This window comes from Microcebus murinus, chromosome 2, assembly GCF_040939455.1.
Source record: "Microcebus murinus isolate Inina chromosome 2, M.murinus_Inina_mat1.0, whole genome shotgun sequence".
NCBI classification, from domain to species: domain Eukaryota; kingdom Metazoa; phylum Chordata; class Mammalia; order Primates; family Cheirogaleidae; genus Microcebus; species Microcebus murinus.
In genome coordinates, this window is record NC_134105.1 from 95,501,086 (window position 1) to 95,523,579 (window position 22,494).

The following is a 22,494-nucleotide window of genomic DNA, read 5'->3' on the forward strand; positions in this document are numbered from 1 at the left end:
CGCTTGCGCAATGCTGCCGCCCTGTGCACCCCCGCCCCTGCCCGCGGCTCAAGATTTACTCGTCTCTCGGCAACCATTCACCCGAAGAGCCAATCAGAGCGCACCTTTCGCCCCGCCCCCCGCCGTCAGCGCCGGGGCGGAAGCCTCCCGTGGGGACTGGCTCCGCCCCACCCCGCCCCGGCTCCCCGGGAGGGCAGGCTCTGGGGCGGGGGCGGGGGCGGGGACGGGGCGCGGGGGCGTGGTTCTGCCGTATAAGAACGGAGGGGGCGGCGGCGGGGCGGCTCACTTTGGTGCCGCTGCCTGGGGGCTGTAGTGACTGAGCCGCTCCTCCGGGGGGCTGCCCACGCCAAGGACCTTCCTCGGTCGCCTCCTCTTCCACCGCCCAGGTGAGTCCACAGTCCCCTCCTCTTCAGGTGTGCGGATGCGGCGGCGGCCCTAGTGAGCCGCGCGCCCTGCCCTCGAGGGTCCGTCCCGGCCAAGGTGCTCAGGTCTTTGCCCAGCTGGTCGGGGGAACCCTCGGAGGGGAGGTGCGGACAGGTGCCGGGACCCAGTGCTCCTTTCCCCTCCTGCTCCCGCGACGACCCCCGCCCTTTACACATCCGCCCCCGAGGGCCAGAAGAGACGCTCCGCTCCGAGAGGGAGCTACAACTTTCCAGAGTCCCGAGCCCGGGCTTGGCAAACTTCAGCGAGTTCCTGCTCTGCGCATCCTGCGGGCTGCGCGCTGGCCGGGCGCAGGCGTGGCGTCGGAAGAGTGTGATGGGCGCCTTCAGCTCCTTCCCCGGATCGGACGGCGTCCCCGCCACCCCTTCCCTGCCTGCAGTCTCTCCGCTCGCGGGCGCGCTCACTTTCGCAGGCCGGACGGCCGGGTGCGAATTCGAATTCAGCGGTTTCACGAGGCGCAGTTGGAGGCTCGGCGGTCAGGGGCCGGGGAGGGGAGGGGCGCTTCCTAGGCTCATTGCCTAGGCCTGGGTTTTACGGAGAAGGGCGGAGATCCTTAACTTTTCATGGACTCGTACTCGACTGTGGACACCGTGAGGAGCAAAGTGACCCAAGAGAGTGACTGGTGCGCTGCGCGTCTCGGAAACTTCTCGAGAATCCGGAGTCTGTGAAACCTGGGTCCTCCCCTTTTTGGAATGGAAGTTGCTTACCGCGTAGGTTAAAAGCCCTGAGTCTGTTGACTCGGATAGCGGTGCTGCCGGTGGCTGATAGGCGCGGCTGCCCCAGGAGGTGTAGCGGTGCGGGGACTCCGTGCGCCTGGTCGCGAGGCGGGAGGGAGCGGGGTGGGAGGGGAGGCGGAGGAGGGCGACGACCCCGAAGAGTACAGGTTGGCAGCCTGCACACCTAAGCGCAGGAACCGGCGGACGAGGAAACCAAGCAGCGCTGCCTCGAAGTTAGAGGGGAGGACTGCAGAAATGCCTGGCGAGTTTTTCTGGAGGACTTGGGTTCTCCAGACTGTTAGGGCTGGACCCGGCGGGAGGGATCATCTCAGTCCCCTCTCCCTCCCCCTTTTTGTCCGGGGCCGGGCTTCTGCAGGGCTCTGACCAGTTTTTTAAGTAGGAACCTGCTTCCTTTTTAACATTTTCTGTTTTTTTATGGAGGTCTAACATGCATACAGTGAAGTGCTTAAAGTGCACCTATAGTAAGTTATTATAAAGACTGTGTATGTAGTCGTTTGTATTTTGACAACTTGTTCTTCAGGATACTTGGTTAGGTGGGTTAGGAAACTACACCAGCCCAGGAAATAAGATGATTAAATCTTCTTAAAGTAGACTCCTGGCTGGCCCAGCTGCCCTCCAGCGGGGTGAGGGTGGCCATTGTTGGCTACAGCAACCTTTCAGTCTGAATACCTTGGCCAGGAAGCAAGGCAGGCAGCTGGGAGGGTGGTAGGAGAGCATACCCGGAATCTACTGTGTCTTAAATCGCCAGAGGTGTTACTGAGGGAGTGAGACCTGCCCGATTGGACCCTACAGTTGAAGGGGGAGGGGACTAAAGAATGCTGACTTTTCTCTTGGCTTTCAGGGAAGTGGTCTGAGCTGGACCAGCAGTGGTTCTGTCTTCTGGCATTCTTGTTTGTGAAGATGGAAAACTTACTATCTCTGGAGTCAAGCTTAGTTGACTTCAGATAACTGAAACCTTGTTTCTTAAGGTATACTCACAGCTTTAGAGTGCGTATATCCTCAAGAGTTTTTAGAGGATTTTCCTATATTGTATGTAATTGTCCAGGTAGTTGTGGGTTTTTAAAATTTCTCTGCCAGGAGGCCTCTAAATTGCTAACAAAACAAAGATTCTTAGTTTCATAACTTTACTGAGTGTACCTAGAACTAATAGCTGCACTCTTTACACTGAGTTGCTTCCACAATACTTACCTTGTATCCAGAGATTAAATCCTCTGAAGGAAAGGATTTGGCTCTTAGCCTGTTGTCAGAATGAGTGTGACTTAGCTGAGCACCAGTGGCTGGCCCTACTTAGTTTCTTCAGTTCCGCTGTGAGTACAAGCAGTCAGCAGAATCTCATGGCGAGTTCCAGAAGCCCTCTCCCACCCACCTCTGTCTCCCAATACTGCCAGCACTTAGGCTGCCTCCCCCAGCGTTCAAGGCCGGGGCAGATTATGCACATCTTGGAGTACCCAGCAAAGAACAGAGAATTCCTCATACTTCTGAAAGTCCAAGGAACAGCGGGACAACAAAGATAACTTAAAAGTGGACTGTAATGCTCTTGTTCTCACGGTACCATTAACCAGACCCATTTGATAGAAAACTAGAAAAGTACCTTACATTTTTTTTTTTTTTTACTGCTCAAGTAAGTACCTTTTTTCCATCTTTCATCTTTGCTATGTTGTGTTCATGGAGTCACCCCAAGGTCTCTGAATGGGTATGTTAAGCCTTTTTTGCATAACCGAGAAGCTGCAGAAGCCCAAGACTAGTTTCATGAGTAAAGTTAAACCTATGTTGTTTTCGTGTTTCTTGGTTTCACACCTGACTCTGGGCTGTATCTGTTGTTTTGTGTGCGTGTGTGTTTAGGGGTTAAGAGGGAGCAATGCAGTCTGAAGTTACTTGGGATAAAACATTACTCTGGTTAGATAAGGTCCATTGCTTTTTTTGTGTCGTCACTGGAGTAAACAAGGCGATATAGAAAAATGCTTTCTGCCATCTTGTTTTGACTGTGGTACACTAAATTGACATCAATTGGCATGATGAAGCAGGCACCTCTGTGGTTTAAGAAATGTTCATGTGTTTGAAACAACTTGGGCACACCAGCGGTGCTGACCTCTTGTGATGTTGTCAGGATATAAAGTCTCTCAAACTTTTTTACCCTTTCACTACATGCATTATATTTAGAATTTAAATGGTTTCGAGGAAGCATCTTTATATAAGCCAACTATGTAAGGAAGCCTTATGAGTTGTTTAGAATTAATAGATTTTGTACAGCTGGCCTCTAGCTTGTTCTAGAACTATTTGAGAACTTCTTGGAACAACAGGAAAAAACCAACGTGAGACAATTACTGCTGATGTTAAGCAACTCTCCATGTAGGATGTTTCTTGGTCTCAGAGCCTGAGACTAACGTCCTGGATTCTTGGTCACTAAACTGCGAGAGTGTTGTTTATTTCTTGGATAACAGTGATTGAGTCAGTAAGTAGTTAAGTGCTTCCTGGGCAGTAGTTTGTGCCAGGTGCTGAAGAGGCCAAGGGAATGGTATTCCAAAAGGCCTCTGGAAGCACTGTGGATGGAGAGGAGCTGGGTTGGCTTCCCTGTGCACTCTGTTTTCTCTGGTTTCTCGCAGCCGCTGGCACGTGAGCCCCAGAAAAGTGGGATCTGCTCATTGCTGACTTCTCAGTGCCTGCTTCTAGAGCTGGCCTGGCACAGGGAAGGTCTTCCTGTCATCAGATACAAGTTCAGCTGCCGATGGACCGCCATTCCTTGCATGGAGGGAGGTGTTCTTTAAATGGGTGATCTCCTGGTGGGCCAAGGCAAGCAGGGTGGTTTCTGGGTCTTCTTTTAAGAAGAGGCCTTAGGAGAAAGGTGTGGAGCTACGGGGCAGGGACTACTAATTGAGCAGCAGCTGAAACTCCTCAAGCTGGGCTGCAGGCTGGCTCCCTTAAGCACTGCCCATCCTTCCTCCCACCCTCCCTGACACCAGCCTCACATGGCTCACTCAGCCTTTCTCTCTCCGCATTCACTCGGTTGCTAGTTCTGCTGATTCTTTCTCTTTTTTATTTTTTGCTTTCCACTGTCATCACTGACCTGGTTTAGGGGCCTGTAGGCAGCAACTTGACAGAGCGATAACCAAGCATGTCTTCCTGCCTCTGGCCAATTCTACGGTCCCACGCACCTCGGACACCCTCATTAGAGCTCACAGGAACTCCCCATTCGTCTTGAAGCTGAGCCTCCTTTCCAAGACTTGTTACCTTTCTGATCTCCCTTGCAGAGTCTTCCTAACTGCGCTACCTTGCTTGCCGCACAGAACACATACTCAAATGAATGCTAAGGACAGGAGAGTAGATAATCATCCATCTTGCCTGGCTGCCTTCTCCTTCCTCTAGACACACTCTCGACCCCTGCGCTCTGCTTGTCAGAGTTGGAGAGGGGCATTAGGACTCCCGCACCTGTGTAGTCTCGGGCAGTTCTGTCGCTCACATGGAACAACTGCATGGTGGCTGCAGTAGGAAGTGTGCTGATGCAGAAGTAGAGATGAAGCGGACACTAATTGAGCATCTGACCTGCGTCCAGTTGCTTGCCCAGCCCAGGGTTGCTCAACTAGGAACAAGCACTGCTGCTGTCTCCGTGCCCAGGCCCTTGTAATCTTTGTATTTACGTCCTCTCTGCCTCTCAGGCCACCTTTTGTCGTGCGGAGGCCTGAGTTCTGGTCCTGGCGGAGCCTGCCTTTACCTATTCAGGCTTGAGTTTCTTCATTATGGTAAGGACTACAGACTAGACCAGTGCTGTCCAATAGAAATAGAAGAGGCACAGTTAACTTTCTAGTAGACACATTAAAGCGTAAAATTAAACAGGTGAAATTCATTTTAATAAGCCTATTTAATCTATATCAAATGTCATTTCAATATGTAATCAGTACAAACAATCTAAATGAGACAGTTTACATTCCTTTCTTCACACTGAGTCCTTGAAGCCCAGTGTGTGTGTGTTTGACACTTACAGCCCATCTCAGTTTAGAATTACCATGTTGGGCAGCACAGGCCTGGCCCATCTGCAAAAATATTTCACTCTCAAATTCTGATTCTACACGTGTGGGAGGCAAGAGCTAATGACCCAAAGTTATGGAAGAAGAATATGAGCCAGGATATATGCTCTAAAGGGCAGGGATCTTTGTTTCTTGCTTTCTAGTATATCATAAGCTCCTAGAACAGTGCTCAGAACATAGTAGGCACTCAGACATTTGAAAGAGTGAGAAGAAAGTCAGTCATGGCTAACTTACTGATAATCATTCACCCTGTGAGTCAGGCTTGACACTAAAACACATGATGTTTGATTCCTAGTCCAGTGCTCATTCTTTTGTTAAGTTTCTTAGATAATAATCATAAGTTAATAGAATTTCAAAGAACTGCTGATACAATCTTCTGGCAGGGGACCAAGACTCAATCAACAATTAAATTTTATCAACTATTAAAATTCGAGTGACAATGCAAGAAGTAACTTTCAAGTAAAAGGTGTTTATGAGATATCTAATGACAACAATGTATTCATTACTTGATAATTCTAAACTCGGGCTGCTGCCATGCTCAGTACCTGGAGGTCAAGTACCTGCTACAAGCATGCTGACTCCTTGGGGAAGGATCTGTGCAAAAAAAAACCCAAACCAGGCTGGAAGTGTGTGTGTAATTAGCATTCCTGCTAAGGTGGAGGTCAGCTCATGCATAGCAGACGCTTGTGCATGGGTGTGTCTATGTGTCTAACCTGTGATAAGTGCTGCATTTGAGGAACTAAGAGTTGCTTGTCCCTTTCCTGATAAGGCCCTGGGATGCTGCTAGTGCCTAGAGAGGACTTTTCTGTTCAAAGCTCTAAGCTGGAAAGTTAGATAGTAAAGTAGCCTTTGATAAAACCTGCAGGCTGTCAGCTCTGAAACCCTGGGGCTTGTGTGTGAACTCAGTCAGCCTTACAGTAAGCAGCCTCTCTCTCTAGAATTACCCTTTTTTCCCCAGTCTCGTCAATCTCTAAAACAGAAGGGCCAGCTCTGTTTGGGGAGCTCATTAAAGGAATTCATACCAGTAACACCTCTGATTTAGAAAGCAGCATTTGATGGTGTGGGAGGGAGTTACCAAGTAGCAACAAAGATTATTTCCAGTTCGGGTTGTGTGTGAAGCACTTAATACTGACGCCTTGGAAAAACATCAGAACTTTGTGCCTGACTTCCGTCTAGAGATGTCTATGTTCTGACCTTGTTAATATTTCCATTTGCAGCGGCTTTAGAGTGTTGCTTTCAGCACTTGAACTTCTGTGGCGTCCCTGTTGGAATGTCTGAGCCAGTGCTTTGCAGCCTCAGCGTTCTCTCTTCCAGCATTATCTACCCTCATACTTGCTTAAGCATCCTATTTTCAAAGGTGGGAAAGAGTGTTCTGTTGGAGTTGTCCTGGAGCAGGTGTCTGTGGGTGGAGCCCAGCTAACCATTCAGGCTGTGTGTCGGCATCGCTGGGAAGTGAGGATTTGTGAAGGCCCAGTGCCTGATTTCAGCTCATATAGTGTCCCAATTGCCGTGGGAATATAACCGATTTTTTTGACTCTAGTAAACATCACTGTTCAATGGCTGGGAGGTGGGTGATAACCTTGAGAAAATGGCCTGAGACCTCTGGCTGAATGTGATCCAGCCGAGAGTGAGAAGAGACCAACTGTCGGGCTTGTTGTGCCCCTGACTTAGAAGTGTTTTCTCTGGGCGGTTATTTCTTTGAACTGAGGTGGAATGTGTTGCAGGTATTTGAGTGGGCAACTGTAACGAAAACTTCTTGGAGACAAATTAGCATAGAATATATTTTGTTGTCCTTTTGAAAAAAAAAAATAGGGCATTATTTTATCTGGTTCTGGTGCCTTGGGCCATCTGCGAATCTAAACTCTTATTCCGGGGACAAGAGACCCTGGTGTGTGCGCCTCTGTTGTCTGTAACTTTCTAAGGTGTTTGGAGCTGCAGAGGAGTCTCCAGAATGAGGCCCCTCGCTGGTGGTGGGGCCCAGCCCCGGTGAGCAGCTCGCAGACAAGAGGCTTCCTCAGGCCTGCCCCCCACTTCCTAGATAACTTCTGGCCTTCACCCCCAGGGAATTCAAGGAGAGAGGGAGGATCTCTCTTCGAAAAGCCAGATTCATGTTGACGCTGGTTTTCCTCCTCTCTGCCCACTTTGCTGCTGCTGCGTATATCAAGCAGCAGGACTGATGTTCATGGTCATTTAAAGTGTCCGGCTCTGTCTTGTGGGTGACAGAATCTCACAGGTCAAACTGTATACAGGTGGGGAAAGCAACAGGTGTCCAGTCTCAACTTCAGCATTCGTGGGGGTGTTCTTGTTTTCAGTTTTGTTCTAGCCTTCTTTCCTGGGCCAGCCCTTAGAGTCCTGGTCACTGCCTACGCATTCACCAACTGTCTCTCTGTAGCTCCCATTGGGTTATCAGCTTCTTTGATCTGAGAAGGTTGTCCTCTTGTCTGTAGGGAGTGTCCTGTTCTGTTGGTTTATCAGCGGATCAACACTCCTGATCTCCCAGCCATCAGAGCGAGTCCCAGTAGCTGTTCGTTTATTCTATGAGCAAAGCAGCATGCCCTAGTCTGCTGGACCAACATTGGCTCATTCCTAAAAACCTCTCTTTTGTGCCATTATTTTTCCTCTCATTTTTTTTGAGACAGAGTCTCGCTTTATTGCCCAGGCTAGAGTGAGTGCCGTGGCATCAGCCTAGCTCACAGCAACCTCAAACTCCTGGGCTCAAGCAATCCTCCTGCCTCAGCCTCCCAAGTAGCTGGGACTACAGGCATGTGCCACCATGCCCGGCTAATTTTTTCTATATATATATTAGTTGGCCAATTAATTTATTTCTATTTATAGTAGAGACAGGGTCTCACTCTTGCTCAGGCTGGTTTCGAACTCCTGACCTCGAGCAAGTTCCCCGCCTCAGCCTCCCGGAGTGCTAGGATTACAGGCGTGAGCCACTGTGCCCGGCTATTTTTTTCCTCTTAATGCTTGTCTGGCAAACTGACTGTCCCAGTGCCTGTCACTTCTGGGTTCTCTCTCCTGGACTTGGTGTATCTAAAATCACCACTGCCCTGCAATGCAGCCAGTATCTCATAGCTCCCTCAGAAAGTTAGGATCCTGGGTCATATCTCCCAGCCCTTGGTCCTTTAAAACAAACATTAGCATAACTATCAGCACTTCTTAATTATGTTCAGTTCTGGTGGCTCCTGCCAGGCTGTATACAGCCCCCCACTCCAATCCAGAATGATTTTGAGGTGGAGAGTTTTTGTACTGACAGTTGTTAGATACTTTGGTTCTGAATACTTTGGCCTTGGTTTCAGAACTTGCCATCTGGTTTTACCCCACATAAGTGGTCTGAGCACATTTTGCCAAACTTCTTTCCATCAAAACAATTCATTAAAAAAAAAAAAAATCATCATACCTTCTTTCCTTTTCCTTCTACTGCTGGCCATCTCCTTCCTGTGACTACCTGAGTGACTAGCTCTTCTTCAAGCACCCTCTCCCTGAAAAAGCTGTCCACCTCCTCGGAAGCCTCTTAAATCTCATTTCTGCCACTCCGGGCATCCTTGGACAGTTTACAATTCTTGTGTCGTCTTTGCTCCCCCTTTCCTCATCTGTAGTGGGGGATGACCTTATCTCCCTTATAGGGTTGTTGTAGGAATCAAATAGGTTGATCCAGATAGAGCCCTGAAAGCACCATCTTGCTGCCTATTTGGGACATTGTCAAATAGGTTGGCACCTGGCTAAATATCTAGCCACATCTGGTGTCCCCTGGCCATGGCTGTGGCTGCTGCTCCAGGAAAAGCCCCTGGAGAGTTCTGCACACATTAGTACCTGACTGGAGCTTCCAGGGAAGTAGTAAAATTAACCCTGTGGGAAAAGAACTCAGGCAGGCCTAGATGATGTTATTTTTTATGAAATAACTGATGTATGCCCCATTGAGAAGTAGGACTTCCCACACCACTGTGGCTGATAAATTATCTTCCTTGGTGTCTTTCTGAGGAGCATGGCTAAGTTACCTTGGTGTCTTTTGCTTTGCTAGAATATGCACGGAAGCAGACAGTATAGGGTGACTGACTCCAGCTTTGCTGTCTCTGGTGGGTATGGTGGGGGCAGGTGGTGATGGAAAGATTTTAACCATGGTTGTATACTTCATGGAAGGTTGCTGGCTCCTTTTTAAATTTAATTAAATTTAATTTAATTTTGGACCAACAAAATCTTTGTTTTAGAAAAGATTTTAGTCACCACAAGAACTGTCTGTCCCAGTGCACTTGTGCTTTGCGACATGTGCTTACTGCTCTCTCCCCACCCACGAAGGCAGACCTCGTAGAGAGCTACCAGTTCCAAGAGTTAGGACACTAGTCATGGAGTTGAGGACCTGGGGTCAATTCACTTCATCTTTTCTGAATCTCACTACTTAATTTGTGAAAAAGGGACAGTTGTGGCTTCCTCAGGAGCCTGTGAGGATTAAACGGCAAGTGATGTTAGAGGCTCGTACCAAGTATTGTTTCATTTGCTTTTGCACACACCTCTACACCCTTCATTTTATAAGCAAATAAGAAATAGGCCAGGAGTTGGGGTTCTCATTCACTCAGCTTGCTAAGGGAAGAGGTAGGATAAGGTATTATTATAAAGCATATTGCCATCCACTTTTACTTCTGCTCAAATTCTCTAGGATTTTACACACAATGAAATAGTCTCCCTTTGCCTAAAGTGTCCTGTGTCATACATGAGGGAGAAGAATTTGTGTCGAAGATGTGTGGGAAGACTCCCAGGTGCGTGGGTTGCCTCTTGGCCAGGAGCCAGGGACGGCAGGTGTCTTTGTTCCGTGTGCATACTTCTTTGAGTCTGTCACTGGGCTTGGTTCATTGCCCATGAGTGGTTCTCTTACCCTGAGCTGGAAAGTTTTATCAGGAAGATGCACACTTTTGAGGTAGCATCCAGAAACAGTGAAAGGGAATTCTTGTCATCAAAGGAATGCTGCAGTGTGTTGGTGTTTCTTTTGTGTTCTTAAACCCACAGCAGGGTCAGAAGAAGGTGATGCTCAGTTGCCTCTGGACTGATGAAAGCTTCAATGGCTGAGAGAGCCTCAGTGGAAGCCTCAGCATTTTCCTGAAACCTTCTAGACAGTCACCTCGATAGCTTTCGTGTTAAATATCACAGACCTACACTCAGATATATATAGTCCTTACCTTCACTGATGTGTACCAAACCAAGAACTCTGGACATTTCTGTGTCTAATGCCAGGTGCAAAATAGGAATCTTTGTTGATTTGATCTAAGACCTGCATGCAAGTGTCAACTGCTTAGTTCTCTTATCTCTAACTCTTGTGCCTGCCTCTCCCATTTGCCCACCTTGAGTACCTCATGCTTTTGTGGTGTCTTTCACCCTTGCTTTTGGAGTTCCTTGGCTAGTCCAGGGATCTAGATAAGCCATGAAGCAATTTTCTTTCCCCTGTTAGTGCTCAAACAAAGGTTTTCAGGTCAACCTGTCTTGAGCAGCAGGAAACTATAAGGTAGGTTAGACATCAACCCTTTCCTCAGGGAGCTTGGTCTGCTCTTCTGGCCTAATTTTTCTTTCTCTCCCTCTTTTACTGCCATCCATCTCTGCAAACCTGTTCCCTGCCTCCTCTTCCCCTCCCCCAGTGTGTGTATTCTACTTTCTGCTACAGTTAGATGACAGAAGAAAAGGGAATTCAAGGATCCCTGAAATAGTAGTTCATCAGGAGTCAAACCTTTTAGAAGATTAAGTAGTTTGGACTGAGTGGGTCATCTTGACTTGTAAAAAGGTACCTGAGTTTTCAAGTCAATGAAAAATTATGTCTCCACTTTTCCTGCTTTCTATTGTGCAAAATACAATGAATCTGCTTCTCAGACAGTAAAAGGGAAATCAAACACTTGTGTTTGAATTTACTAGACTTCAAATTAATGTGTTTTCTAGCCACTATTTTGTTAATTCTGCTAACTAGAATTTGCCTTTAACCAGGGCCTTTCATGAATTGGGAATGTGTGTTCCACGTGATTCTTTTATGTAGGGATTATATCAGTGTTGATTTAACGTGGTTAATTAAAACTAAAACTGTTGCTCTAAGCACCGGTGTGTTATCTAAGCACTGAGGGCCTATGACTTGGATTTATTCTAGTAATTCCAATGTTTGTCCAAGTCATTTGAAAATGTGCCTTTGGTATTTAAGATTGTTTGGATGAGTGAGGGAAAATGAAGAATTCCTTTCTAATAGGCACAAATGACTTATTTTCAGCTCTTCGAATGAACTAAACGCTTACTATGAACCCAGTGTAAATTTGTGCCTTCAATAGGTTGAGCCTCCTCTATATCTAAATCATGTTGGCATTTGTCATGTCCCACACTGTGCTTTTGTATAGACTACTTTTTTCCAAAACTTAACCCCTTATGTGTGAAAAGTTGGCATAGAAGAGGCCAACCATAGGCATCTTGGATTCTTGAAGGTGTTTGTTGTATTTATTAAAGTTCTTGCAACTGTAGCCAGTAATCAACATAGTATCACAAGGATAGCTATGTGTTTGAAATAGCAATTCTGTGAAACTGCAAAAAATATTTTTGGTTGACAAACAGAGAATGGGACCAGATGAGATGGCTTTTCATTATTTTGAGAGTTTTGGGTTTGTTTGTTTGTTTTTAAATAAATAGTGACATCTTCTAAAGAGTACATAAGTAGAAACTTGACTAAAAGGCATTGTAGGGGAAAAAGGTCCCTCCTCCCCACCCATCCTTGTAGAAATCAATGTTTAAGGCTTGCAGGGGAAGCTTCCAAGTGTATTTGATTTTTGGCACATGGATATGGGTGGAGGAGGAGTGGTGAGAAAGGAATTGAAGAAATTAAGGCAGCAAATGAATAGAAGGCTCATAAGGGAGAGATTTTTGAACGTGGATCATAAGATTTTAATTTTTCAATCATACATGTATAAGTTCCAAATACAAAGGGCACAAAATAAGTTTTCTTCTTTCCCTGCCCCCCAAACTAGAGGTGGTATATGGTATAGGTTGAACTACTTCTTATTTATATTATACATAGAGTTTATATGCTTATATTAATATAAGAATAAATGTTTACAGTTTTAACTTTTCTATTAATGACTCTTGATGAAAATTTCACATTCATACAGAAAGAGCAGACATCATTATTTTCAACAATTGCATGCCTTTGTATGTTGTTGTACACATGTATCCAATCATTTAAACATCTTCTGATGAATACTTACAGCTTTATGAATAATTCTCCATTGACTATCTTGGTGCATACTTGCAAGTATACCTGTAGGATAAAATTCAGAGTAGACTTAATGGAAGTGGAATTGCTGTGCCAAAGGGTATGTCCACTTAAAATTAAGAATCTTGCATTGTGCTCTAGAGAGCCCATGGGCAGTGTACCGGAGTTGTCTGCTTCCCACGTGTGGGACTTATTTTTTTTTCCTTTTAATGAAGGAAAAGAGACTTATTATCTTTGCCAATTTGATAGGTGAAAATGATACATTAAGGTTTTAATTCGCCACTCCCTTAAGTAAGGTCAAATGTTAGGTGTCTATGTCCTTTGACCCTTCTCTGGTAGTGTCCTGGTATTTCTGATTAGTAGAAGCTCCTTATTCAGTAAGGAAATGAATATTTTGCTCAATGATACAAATATTTTTTTGTTTTATCTTCTAACTTCTTTATGGTATTTTACCATGTAGATACTTCTATTTTTATGTATTCAAATATATCAATTTTTGAGGTTTTTAAGTTTTATGTGATTTATAAAGGATTACTCTGTTAAGTAGATATAACTGCTGTCCTTTTTTCCTAGTACTCTTAGAGTTTCATCCTTTTACACTTAAGTCTTTGATCCATCCATCTAGATCTTAGTTTGGTCTGAGATAGGAAGCCACCTTTTTTCTTTTTTAAAAATCTAGATAACTATCTAAATATCTTTTTCTCCCTTTACTATTTGAAATGTCTCCTTTATTGTATACTAAATCCCTTTATGTATTTGATTTTATTTTTAGGTTTTAAAGCTTTTGTTCCGTCGATTTGCTTTTGTGCCAGTATCATGCTGTTTCAATTATTGTAAATTTGTGATATCTCTTACAGGCCACTATATATCACTTTTATTTTTCATAGCTTTTTCCTGGCTATTCCTGCCCTTCCTCCCATATGAACCTTACAAACTCTTAGTCTAAAACAGATTCTAATGGAATTTACTACAAGTTCGCAGATTTTTAAAATATATGAAAATTCTCACTTATATATACTTCCCTCTCACAAAGGAAAGGGTTATAGCTTCCAAATTCTCACTGGTCTCAGATGTCCCTCTTCCAGTTATAGAATAGGAGTAGTCCTCACTTTAACCCTGTAGGGACCCCCTTGGAACAACTCCTTTAAAAAAAAAAGACTCTAGTCAAAGTAATTCCTACAGTTATTCTCCTCTGTAATGTTATTGAGGTTCTTTCTGGAGATTTTCTTAAAATTGTTACTTGAATCCCAAGTACTGATTGCATTGTGGTTTTTCCATTGCTGTTTGACTTCTCATACTTGTATCATAAACATGATCTTTGAAAGCACAACTGGTGGTACAGTGAAAAGCAAGTTGTATCTCTATAGGTAGGCCAACATGCCTGAGATCTATGCCACAAGATCATAGTCTAGCTGTGTCTCAAAGCAGTCATACCTTTCTATAATCATTTGAACTTAATTATGTAGCACCCCATACAATAAACTCAAATGTACTATATGCTAATCATAAAAGAGGCCACAGAGAATTACTATTATAAGTGGATAGAGAACATGCTAAAGAGAACTCTGTTGCAAATCTGACTTGAAACCAAATGCTAGCTGCAATAAATATTAAGTATTTCATCACAGATTTTGCTTGGTGTCTAACTTAGAATGCCTTGGTAGGATGGTCTAGATAGCCTAGGACTTTTAAATGCTGTTGTCCAAAGAGGTTTGAAGGGAAACTTTTATCTTCTTCTTGACAAGATGCTACAGTGAGCAGTGGAGGGTTCATCCTCAGGCTGAGCTTCTAGAGCTTGTTTTGATCACGCAATTGACCTCTTGCTTTCTGCCTCTCAGCCTAGCCATGAGCTCATGTTGCCTTTCTGTTGGCTTCTGTACCCTCCTGTAAATGAATTTATCTGTGGCCTTCCCATTCACCCCATCAAGGGACACCCTTTCTTCTGCCTTTATATTACATTTTATTTCTATTGCTAGAACTGTCTATGCCACACTCTACCTTGTATTGATTCCTTGTATTCTCACCCTCCTTCTTGATAGGGAGCACCCAGAAAGCTCACGTCCATCTCCGTGTGCCCAGCAATGCCCTGACACTGAGTAACAACCGTGGGGAATCCCTGGCACCGGTGCAAGGCCAGAAATCCATGTTGGAACCCCCGGAGAATGCATGCCGCTGTGTATTCAAACGCAGCAGCTTCCGAACAATGAAACTGCAGAAGTCATTAGGATGGATTTTGTGTGTGTCTAGCAAGTCAGAAAGGCAGAGGGGGTGGGAAAACTTTTCACAGTGAAATCTGAGGACCGCACCTTGACCCTTTGTTTCGGTTTTTATGTCCATCCAGCCAATATTTGACCTATGTGGATCTACAGGCACCCTGACTTTTTAATATATCAGTATTTGCTTTTATATATTAGGATTTCTAGAAATCTATATTTCATTTTTTTGCAAAGTACAATGTAATTGAAAATTACTTTGGAAACTTTGTGGCTCTTGCAGGTGAAGTGTAAGAAGTGGTATTTTTCTCCTAGTACTCAGTGCTAGCTTTATTCTCCTTAGGTAGCTTCAGTGTACTATTTTTCAAAATACAGTTAAAAGATTACACTGCCCTGAGGAAGTTGGCCATGGCCTGTGAAGGGCATCTTTGCTGGGAAGAATGGTTCTACCACATAGATGACTTTTGTTGACTAGTAATCTAGTTAGACAAACAACTCCTTTGGTTCTATCTTGGATGACAGAAGTATTTGTTATAGGACAGACCTCCCCCATAAGTGAAAGGGACATGGGAGTCTTGCTAAGGGAACATGCATTATTCTAGCAAGAGTGGTTGCACTCCCACTTCTTGGTGAAGTCATAGCCCAGAGTTGAGAATCCATCTGCTCGTGGAGTGGAAGAAGTCGTGTGTGTGTGTGTGTGTGTGTGTGTGTGTGTGTGTGTGTGTCTTGTGTTGTGTATGGGGGTATTGTCACCATGTATCAACCAGTTCAAATTGTAGTTAGGGAGCCAAAGGCAAAAATAACTTGCAGAGAAAACAGAACGTCAGCGAGCCATAGAGGCCCATTACTGAAGAATACTGTGTTTAAGCGATTTCGTTCCCTTCACACATACCAGCACACTCCAGCCCCCGCCCCCACACAGTTAAAACAAGCAAAACAACAACCTACACAAAACAAAACTATGAAGTCATCTGAGTTGGTACAGAAGTTTGTGTGTTTTTGTCCTTACTCTATGCCGGAACTTTTCTTTGCCTACATAACTCATTTAATCCTCACAGCAACACCTGAGCAGTAGGTGTTGTTTATCACCATTTTACAGGACATTGTTGAGAGATAAATATCTCTGAGTTCCTTGAGCTGCTTTGCCATGCAGAAGAGAATCCTAACCCTGTTTCTCACCTGTCACTTTCAGTTTCCTCGGCCAGAACATCCCCCAAGATGGCAGAGGAGAGCAGCAGTGCCCGGGACTGCGTTTCCTTCAGCGTGCTCAACTGGGATCAGGTTAGCCGGCTGCACGAGGTCCTGACCGAGGTCGTACCCATCCACGGACGGGGCAACTTTCCAACCTTGGAGATAACTCTGAAGGACATCGTCCAGACCGTCCGCAGCCGGCTGGAGGAGGCAGGCATCAAAGTGCAGGATGTCCGGCTGAATGGCTCTGCCGCTGGCCACGTTCTGGTCAAAGACAACGGCCTGGGTTGCAAAGACCTGGACCTGATCTTTCACGTGGCTCTTCCAACAGAAGCAGAGTTCCAGCTGGTCAGAGATGTGGTTCTGTGTTCCCTTCTGAACTTCCTGCCAGAGGGCGTGAACAAGCTCAAAATCAGCCCGGTCACTCTGAAGGAGGCGTACGTGCAGAAGCTGGTGAAGGTCTGCACCGACACTGACCGCTGGAGCCTGATTTCCCTCTCCAACAAGAACGGGAGGAACGTGGAGCTGAAGTTTGTCGACTCCATCCGGCGTCAGTTTGAGTTCAGTGTGGACTCTTTCCAAATCATCCTGGACTCTTTGCTTTTTTTCTATGACTGCTCCAGTAACCCCATCTCTGAGCACTTCCACCCCACAGTGATCGGGGAGAGCATGTACGGGGACTTTGAGGAAGCCTTTGATCACCTGCAGAACAGACTCATCGCCACCAAGAACCCCGAAGAAATCAGAGGCGGGGGACTCCTCAAGTACAGCAACCTTCTCGTGCGGGACTTCAGGCCCACGGACCAGGAAGAAATCAAAACCCTAGAGCGATACATGTGCTCCAGGTTTTTCATCGACTTCCCGGACATCCTTGAACAGCAAAGGAAGTTGGAGACCTACCTGCAAAACCACTTTGCCGAAGAAGAGAGAAGCAAATACGACTACCTCATGATCCTTCGCAGGGTAGTGAACGAGAGCACCGTGTGCCTCATGGGACACGAACGCAGGCAGACCCTGAACCTCATCTCCCTCCTGGCCTTGCGCGTGCTAGCAGAACAAAACATCATCCCCAATGCCACCAACGTCACCTGTTACTACCAGCCAGCTCCTTATGTCAGTGATGGCAACTTCAACAACTACTACGTTGCCCATCCTCCAGTCACCTACAGCCAGCCTTACCCTACCTGGCTGCCCTGTAACTAACCTTGAGACCTGAGGGTTTCCACAGTGGGAGCCCCAGTAGAGCCAGGGCTCTTAGGTAGGGGAGCCTCCTTCTAGATGTAGGTGTTTGGCTTTTAAAGGGGAACTCAGCTCTGATTCTGCTTTTTTTTTTTTAATTTGTGTACCCATTGGAATGGGTCTACCGTAACCATGAGCCAACCCTAAAAGGACCCATAGTAAGTGCCACTTTGGAAAATGCTGTAGGAAGTGTGAACTATCTACATCTTTCCAAGATAGACACTAACGTGTCACATCCCAAGCATTCGCACGTGGGGGTTTGAGCTCTGCAATAACAGATTGGGAGAGCTTGGGCAGCATTTGAGAAGTGTTAAGCTACTTTTCTTCTCACTTGAGCCATGAGTAGGCTGTGTTGGCCCTCACTTGGGATTCTCAGCAGTTACATGGAAGTTGCGCTGATAATCTCTTGTATCAATTTTAGTCAGGCAGAAAATGGTAAACATGAGGGTGCTCTTGTGACCTAATTTTTGTTCAAGGGACTAAATTGCTTGTGTTTATTCCCTGTCAGCAGAGCTGAGAATTTCTTTCATCAATAAACCAAAGCCAATAGCTGGAGAATTGAGATCTGGTTGGAAGTGGTTTATGGTTTAGATGCTGTGTTATCTTGAGGAATTGTGAGATATTGCTGAGAAAAAAAAAATAACCTTTTCTTGAGATGTAACTTGAAAACAAAATAAAATGTGGAACATAATGTTAAAGTAGAATTGTGGTGGTGGTGGGGGAGGGGTGATTGTAAATAGGAAACATTGAATGTTTATTCTTTTTTTCTTTAAGGAATTCTTATTGAATGACACCTTTCTTTTCCCCTTCCTTCATCAACTCTTTCGTGGCTGACTTCTGTTTTGCTCTTCCTGAGACAGGATTGTGCTGGGTCTAGAGTCATTATGGGAACTGACATGAGGGTCTTCCCATGTTTTAATTGGAAACCCATTTTGGTCACATTCCAAGTATGACAAGCTGTTTTTCTGGAGTACTTTGGCTATTTTTGGGTTTTTTTGTTCTTTCTGTTTGTGTTTTTTCAAAAATAGTGATTTCCTTCTCCAGGTGTTTTTGACAGCAGATGCATTCAGGAATTTCAGTAGAACCGAGTGACCTGTGGAATTGCTTTAGAATCTAACCTGCTGTCTCTGTGCTGTGTGTGAAGGTATGGGGTTCGTGTTAAGCCTGGCCTTGTGTGCATCGGAGCTACCAAGGCACTTTGAAGTCATTCCAGTGTATTTGGAAATAATTGAGTGAATGAGAATGATTCTAGTAGATTTGATGACCATACTTGTTTATATTCTGCACTTTAGAAGGAAAACAGTGTTAATCTCTAGTCAAAAGCAAACTTAGTAAATGGAAGACTTCTAGCTACTGTTGCTTTTCTCAGTAGATTTAGATAACAGATTTTGTGTTTTGAAACTTTTTGTGGGATCTCTTAGAAAGCATCACTTTAGCGGGCATCAAGGGCAAAAACAGTCAATGTTGCCAGCCATCTTGGTTTCTGAAGTGAATTAATGAAATCCATGCTCCTGATTTTTATTTTCTCCTGTGGCCATAAAAATCCAAAGCCCTAAGTGATTGCTTTCTCCTCGCTGTAAGCAATGAAATTATCTTAATGCAGAAATGCTTGGTAGAAAATGAGTGGTTTACCTTTTTTAAAAAATATTTTCAGATGATGTTTTGGTCCTCTTAATAAGCAGATCAGACGTGACTGAAACACGAGGTATTTGTGTTGTGCTACATGAGGTGACTAGAAGCCACTTCTTAATGTAACTAGCTCCTGTTTCCCTGTGAGCCTTAGGTATATTTGAATTCACTGGCTTTGAGTCAAGGCTGGTTCTAGTTGAGGGAACCCAGGGTGCTTCAGTGTTAAAAGGGGGGCAATGAAGAGTGAATCCCAATGAAGAGCGATCCCAATTTTGAAAACTATCTTGTTATCCATGACCTTAAAAAGCTGCCATTGTGGTCAAATGGCAACATATTTGCACAAAAATGACACATTTGTTTAACCAAAGCTTTGAACTGTGATGAAGCCACCAACATAGGCACTTGCTAACACAAATCAGTATTGCTTCTACTTAGAAGGCTTGGGGACCAGTAATGAGGTACCGGATGAAGATAGGATCTGCATCAAGTAATTAAATTTCCAGTTTGTCCTTGGAGTTCTTTCTGCTTATATTTTTTTCCTGCCTGGTAATAGTCCTCCTATGAGGATGAAGGAGGTACAGAAGTTGCTGAGAAATTCCCAGCCCCCAGTCTTTACCATTGTACGATGGCCATCTTGGTGGGGTGTCTTCACCTGACCTCTTTAGTCAGCCCAGCTCTTTTTGTCATTTGAAAGTAGACACATGTTCCGAAACTGTCAGGGTAAAAAGTTGTACTGACCAAGTTGCACGTTTAAAACACAACCCCTGTTCTAATTGTGCCTCTAAGTGCCTTTTGCCAGCCTCAGAATTAGCCTGGTAACCTTGAATTTCAGGTGTCTGGAAATTCTAGCTGAAACCTGCCTTTCATACTGCTCATACAAGCACCAGGTACCCTGAACTTGTACTTAGTCCAGTGGTTCTGATTTTTTGTGTTGAGTAACATGGAACTTGGCAGTGTCAGAGGGCACTGAAGCTCAAGTGCAAATTGTAATCTAAATTTAAGCAATCTCTCGTTTGTTTCACGACTTTGAACCGTTTTCTGATGCTTTTCTGCAAGTAGGCAGCCTGTTCTCCCAGCCTGCTTCTTGGAGTCAGTCTGAGTAGCAGTGAGAGGAAAATACTACCTCTTCCCCTTGTGTTGGTAGAAGAGCACACACTAGATTCCTGGCCTTGAGCTTCAGTCTGACCTTTAAATCTTCCCTTGGCAGGAAGACACTATTCCTCAATAACTTCAGTGCTGAAACTAAACTCTATATCCCTAACACCTTGAAATCAAGGTTCCTGATGAGCATATGTAGTATGCGACATGGCCCACACCTGGCAGGTGGGATGAGTTGGGCAGGGAGGATGGTGCTTAGCTCCTGGCGTATGGTACAGATGAGGTTTGGTGTTCATGTTTGTTTTTCAGTTTGGCTTCCACTGGAGACTGAGCCACAGAGTGCTGTGTGTGAGCCTGTGTTTTGTGCTAGTGCATTAAATTGCTAAAGCCCTGAATCTGCTTATCCCTCAGCCTCACTTCTAGCACTAACCCCTTACCTTCGTGGTTGGTTAGAATTTTAACTAGTACTGCTTTGTTAACTTTGGGAAATGGTGCCACTCAAAAGCAGCTTCCTAACTTTAGGGATCACTCCTTTCTAGTTAACTCTGGTACTAGTGCCTTGTATTAGGATGCAGCTTCATTCTTAGCTCAAATGTTCTCTTCCAGAGAGTGGATTAAAGTATAGTTATCCAGTGGTGAGAAGAGAACCTGATGCTCACCAGGGCTGTTAATTTCTGGGTATCTGACTGGGGCTCTGCACTAGGGAGAGCCCTTTGGGGGGATTAAGTCGAAAGAACTTCCAGTTTCCAAGGTTAGATTCACATCCTTAATCTGGCAGAGACCAGAATTTCACAGCTGACTTTGGAACGTATTCCAGTTCAACCAGTTAAATTCAGAGGACCAAGGGAGATCTGTAGAGAAGAATTTTAAAAGATTTGGCAACTTTTCAGGATTACTTTTGGAGACCTCTGAGGATCCGGAAATTTTGAAAAGGCTTTTTTTCGTGTGTGAGTTCAAGTGCCTAAATCTTGTTTACCTATCACTTAAAAAAAAAAATAGTTGAAATGTAAGCTAAAGAAAATGCATGGAGTTTTGCCTGGGCTAGTGAGAGCTGGTGCAAATTCTCGTGTGTGTTTGTGTAGGAAGGTGAGATGACCATCCACTAAAGAGGAAGTAGTTAAATAATGTGGATCAGAAGGCATTCTTTAAAACTCAAGCTATCTGGTCTTTTTTTTTATGGATAAAAACTTAATTTTCTTAAAACAGCGATTTATTTCCAAATTAATTTAGATGAAAAGTAAGATACCCATTAGACTAAATTGGAAGCTTTTGTGTTCTATATTTGCATAGCCTTTGAAATACTTTTTAGCAGTGCCTAGGATGTGTGGGTTTTCCTCTTTGGTAATGGTCACTAACCTTCTTACTTGATGCAGATAAAAATCACTTGTCAATGCAAAATGTGTTAGAACTTGGTAAATTAAAGCTTTGAGTTTGAGAAATAAAGGTATATTTAAAACTAAAAGCTCGTCAGTTATGGTCATTGCTTTGTTTTCCTAATGGCAAACGTATTTAGGTTTCAGGAAACATATTGACTGGAGTTGGGCAGTTATCACCATTATCAGCCCTGGATTCTTCTCTGAAAGATGGTGCTTTCTCTGGGGAGAGGGGTGGAGATCATAAATCCCTTAATATTTGTAATCTTTTTCTAAGTGCCCGAGTAATTCAGATGAGCTATTTTTGTTGACCAAAGCTAATACCCACAGGAGGTGTAGTCTTGAAATCTGCCTTTGCTGTCACTCTGTTCAATCCAGTGCCTATGGTTCCCAGCCCATTTCAATATGAAAACCAAAATAACTTCAACCATACTCTAGATAAAACTACAACCATAGGCCCTTCATGTTTTCAAAGGAAGTATAGAAGTGAGCAAGTGATAGTTGAGGAGTTGGTGGATGTTTGAAGGGTATAGAGATACTGTAGACCTTGCATATCCTCCTTCCTGATTTGCTGCGATTCACAACACCCCCCTCCACTCCCAGCCCTGCCCTCTTCCACAACCTCCCTTCTGTGCTGAATTTCTTTAACTCCTGCGGTATCCTCAACAACTGTCATCAAGAAAGTCATGTCTTTAACTGCGTAAAATCCTTCACCCCCTTGCCTTCAACCTGTCACTACTTCTCCTCAAACCTTTCAGTCCAGGGACGAGCATTCCCTGGGGTCTAGTGGGTGGGGAGTCCTTGGCGTGTTTATTCAGTAGCCTTTTCTCCTCTGACGCCCTGACTGCCAGCCCGCACCATGCATGTTGCCTCTCCAGCCTGCCTTCCTCCTGTCCCAGCAACATCCATGCCCGGGGCCTCAGTAGCCTTGCTGTTGACTGCCTCTCCTCGCCGTGCACCTGCGTTCGTTTCCTGTGTCTGGATCTAGAACTGCTCATGAAGGTTGGGTGACTTTCTCTCCACAATCACAAGAATTGGGATCAATCAAAGAGCAGCTTTCTGATCTTGACTATGTTTGCCTATAAGCCGTCTCCGGGATCCTCTTCCTCCTCGATTTTACTATGTATACCTTCTGAACGCTTGACTCTGCCCTCTTGGTTGCCTTTAGCTCTTGCTTGGATAATTTCATTCGTCTTGTCATCTTTTCCTTGACTCATCCAAGGGCTCTTTCTAAAACGGATGTGCCTGTGCCCCTCCCATACGTTGGAACCTGCGAAAGGCCCTCCTATGCAAGAGCAGATGTCAGACCCGAAGCTGATG

The 22,494-nt window shown here is 44.8% G+C and overlaps 1 protein-coding gene across 2 annotated transcripts; it reads left to right on the forward strand.

Annotated features, from left to right (window-relative positions):
• The first annotated feature begins 242 nt into the window (after positions 1-242).
• TENT5C (terminal nucleotidyltransferase 5C) lies at positions 243-21,263 on the forward strand. 2 transcript variants are annotated; one of them, XM_012761839.2, is made up of 2 exons: positions 243-386; positions 15,837-21,263. In XM_012761839.2, the coding sequence occupies exon 2, from the start codon at positions 15,863-15,865 to the stop codon at positions 17,036-17,038; it is 1,176 nt and encodes a 391-aa protein (XP_012617293.1). In that variant the 5' UTR covers positions 243-386; positions 15,837-15,862; the 3' UTR covers positions 17,039-21,263. The 2 variants fall into 2 exon arrangements, with proteins under 2 accessions (XP_012617293.1, XP_075856128.1); XM_076000013.1 differs by lacking the exon at positions 243-386 and adding an exon at positions 434-1,151.
• The last annotated feature ends 1,231 nt before the right edge of the window (positions 21,264-22,494 follow it).